This window comes from Zingiber officinale, chromosome 1A, assembly GCF_018446385.1.
Source record: "Zingiber officinale cultivar Zhangliang chromosome 1A, Zo_v1.1, whole genome shotgun sequence".
NCBI lineage: Eukaryota > Viridiplantae > Streptophyta > Magnoliopsida > Zingiberales > Zingiberaceae > Zingiber > Zingiber officinale.
The window spans coordinates 100,256,218-100,259,983 of NC_055987.1; the positions used below are offsets into that span (position 1 = coordinate 100,256,218).

Here is a 3,766-nt window from a genome sequence, read left to right on the forward strand (position 1 = left end):
CTACAAACAACTCAACATATTACAAACAATACTAGTAAGAACTTGAAGATGGCAAGCACACAAACAAATGAGTAGTCTCATTAAAACTTCAAATAAACCCAAGTTATGAAGTCCCATAATGAATCTACTTGCTTCACATTTCAATGTATAGATAGAATGGATTCAATCCCATAATGGAGATTTAATTATCTCTGTTTATTTAAGATTTAACCCATCATAGAGTTATTATTCTCCTTGTCAATCTCTATCTTCGTGTTCTCGTCGAGGTTTAGTCCAATTTGAAGGCGAGGGAAGTGTGCCCACTGCAAGCCAATAAATGATTGAAGTAAGAAAAACAATTCCTAGCTAATCATAATTAGTTTTCTTTCATTTGTAGAATTAGTTATTATATATACATATATTTATAAAATGTGTTTACTATACATGATATCGAAAAGGGAAGAAGAGAGCATTAATATTGTCATTAACTTGGAGAAATGCAAAAGGGAAAAAGTGAAAATTGTAAAAAGGCTAATGACTTCTCCCATGTCATTTTAAGTGCTTTTGGGGGACCCTAATTCTAATAAAATGTAGTAATTAAGAAATATTGTAATGAATTAATATATTAAACTATACGATCAAAACACACATCCTTAACACGGTGAAGTGTATGAAAACTATATTTTAATTTTCATAAAAATAAACCATATTATATGGTTCCTTATATATTATTATTAATTGTTTTATTAATTATAATTATTATATTCACTTACATTCTTTGCTGCTGAACTGAATGCTTCCTTGTGGCTAATACTAGGGTTGTTTGCCTTTATCCTTTGAATTTCTTCCCTGAAAGGAAATAAATAAATAAACATCAAAGAACAATCATAACTAATGATTCTTGATAAGTAAAACAAATATTTATTTATTTTCTTAAATATATACACCAAACTGGTGGTTTAATTACCTGACAAACCTATTATAAGCAGAAGGAACTCGTTGTCTCTTTTCTGGAGCTGATTAACAAAAACAAAATTAGATATACAGGTAGATTTTGTCACAAATAATTGTGAAAAGATTGTGTTCTAAGGAATTGAAGTCGTTAAGTTTTATCGATCTATGTTTGTATTTTGGATTCTAAGACGACTAAATGCTACTAGCTAGATCATCCTTTTGATGTTTTCATAATTAACTTTGAAATTGGATTGATATAACACTTTAACCTTCTCTACAATTTAGAGAACGAGCAAAACCCTAAAAGGCCAAATGGGGATTATGGTGATCTTACGACGAATAGGTTTAGTCTGTCCTTGATTGTTATGCGTCGGAGCCCAATTGCACATGGACGATGATGACCCGCACTCCACCCAGTTTCTATGAGCTCCGATATCGTAGGCCTGCATTTCAATTTCCTCTCCACCAAATGAATATATATGCAATGAAAAACCCTAACTTAATTATATGCACAATAACAAACAATGAATGAAGTTAAATGAAACTAAACCTGGAAATCATGGAGAGGTTGAGTTTCGAGCAACGACGTCGATCCCAAATGCACAGAAAGCAAATTTGAGCAATGGCCACATTTCACAGATATTATGTTGAAAACAAGCCTATTGTTTGGCACAAGAACCTGGAAAAATTGATCAAGAAAATATTCATTTCTTTTTAAAAAATGAGAATATTAATACAATATTTCATTAGGCAATAAACTAAACATCTGAATTTATTGATAGTTAGTTCTTATGATCACTTGAAGCAATTAGCAATAGGAACCCTATAAATCCGTCTAAGACAGTAGAACAAAGTAAAGAAATAACAAAAGATCAAATCATATACATAACTTAGTTAGAGTCTCGTTGTATAATCTCATATACAAATTTGGGCATAAAAACATGTGGAAACTAGTATTTCTCGAATTTAATTCCAAGAAGCAATGAACTATGAGAGAGATCTGAGAGATAGCTATGAAAAAACTAAAAGGAAAAACTTAGGAATCACAACCTTTAATGTTGAGTGGAAGAATGAAAGAGGACTGCCTCTTTGTCCATCTCCTTCTCAAGTTGAAGAGGATGGAGAAGAGAAGAGAAGAGGATGGATGGTAATAAATGGAGAGAAATCAAGATCAAACACTAATTAATATGAGAAGAGATGAAAAGACAGTCTATGTTTTTCTTTCTTTTTTTGCAATCCTTTTTTTCATATGTCAATCTTCTTTTTTGGGTTATCGAAATGTTTCTTTTCCCCAACGTTAGCCTCTGTGAAGACTAAAAATGCAAACATTTATGGATTCCTTGGTCACTCGGCTCTAACTCAAAGGATGAGACAGGAAACCCTAAAAAAAAAGCTGCAGCTTTAATTCCATCAATGCATGGCAGTGCTCTGACCAGTTCAGCCCTCTTTTCTTAAATTTCTGTGCCCTTCTGGCTTCTTGTTATTGCAAGCGAGCAGCTCTAGCAAAGAATTATATATCAATCAAACAATAAAAAAAAATAAAGAAAGAAAGAAAGTTGAAATTGAAAGAACTTGTGCTGTTTGAAGAAAGATTATTTGTTGGTTAAGGGAAGACCTTTTAGGGCCTTATCTTGTGTCTTCCAAGAAAGATCTCTTCTTTCTAGGTCATGCAAAGAATCTCCAAGTAGGTAGCTGAGTTTTTAGGGTTTAGATTCCACACAGAACATTTGAAGGGTCTTTCTCAAACATATGCAACACTACATACGAATGAAGTACATATCTTCAAGGGATTGAAATGGAAAAAGATTTAATCTCCTGGGCCAAAATCTACTTCAAAGCTTAAAAAAAGAAAGAAAAAAAAAGATTACATTTTTGTTCATGCCAGATCATCTGTAGATCTTCATGTCAGATCACTATCATTTTGCTAAAAAATGTCAGAAAAAATAAGATCACAAATGAAACAAATAAATATACAAGTTTTTCCACAGTATAACTAGATATGTAGGACACTGTTGAATCAGCTATAGCTACTCACAGTGACAGCCTATATATACATATAGCTCACAAAATTTCAATATCAATCATATAAAACTTTTAGAAAAGAATCAAACAAAACTATACAGTCAAAAATATATATTTTTGACCTCTCTTATATGAGTAATATAAATGTTTACATATTAATTATACCGCAAGGAAAGTGTTGCAAAAGTTGCAATGCACATAGCAAACGTGCTCCGGGGCAGTGAATTGGGCCATCGTGGACATTTCCAGTGATCGGTATCTCTGAATTATGTCGCATAGGAGGAAGAGAAGGAGGAGTCAGTGAGTGAGTTAATTGTGAAGTAGAAGAGGAAGAGGAGGATCGGAGGATAAGTAAAGTTGTGAGTTTATAAATAGGAGAAGAGAAGGATTGCTTTCTTGATCTTAAATTTGTTTTGGTGGCATTGGAGGACAGCAAACAAAAAGAAGGTGTGAGTGGGGCAACACATTGCTCGATCTCATGGAATGTATGGAGAAGCTAAGCCTCAAGATCACCGAAGGCTTCAAGATGGTGGTAAAAGGTAGAATTCGTCACCCCAACGGTCCTATACGGTCGACTCTATGACCATTTGTGAGGAGGTAAATCGGGAAACTGTAGTTGACGAGTATAGGGAGGATTTTTTTTCTTGCCTTTGCTGAGATTCAAACCTTTATCCTATACTAGAAACTCTACCCCGCACTAGTCAACTCAACCCTACCCCGAGGCCACCTGAAGGCTTCAAGAGGTAGATGGGATGGTGGGTGATGTTATATGATTGCTTCTAGGTTAAATGAATGAGTGGGTAGGAGTCCA

At 33.9% G+C, this 3,766-nt stretch overlaps 1 protein-coding gene across 1 annotated transcript; it reads right to left on the reverse strand.

Annotated features, from left to right (window-relative positions):
• Window positions 1-206: 206 nt before the first annotated feature.
• Window positions 207-3,189, reverse strand: LOC122000749 (protein YABBY 2-like). The gene is made up of 6 exons (XM_042555202.1): window positions 3,163-3,189; window positions 1,484-1,612; window positions 1,268-1,391; window positions 947-995; window positions 753-828; window positions 207-302 (listed from the first exon to the last, which is right to left on the reverse strand). Exons 1-6 carry the CDS (start codon window positions 3,187-3,189, stop codon window positions 207-209), a joined length of 501 nt encoding a protein of 166 aa, XP_042411136.1.
• Between the last annotated feature and the right edge of the window lie 577 nt (window positions 3,190-3,766).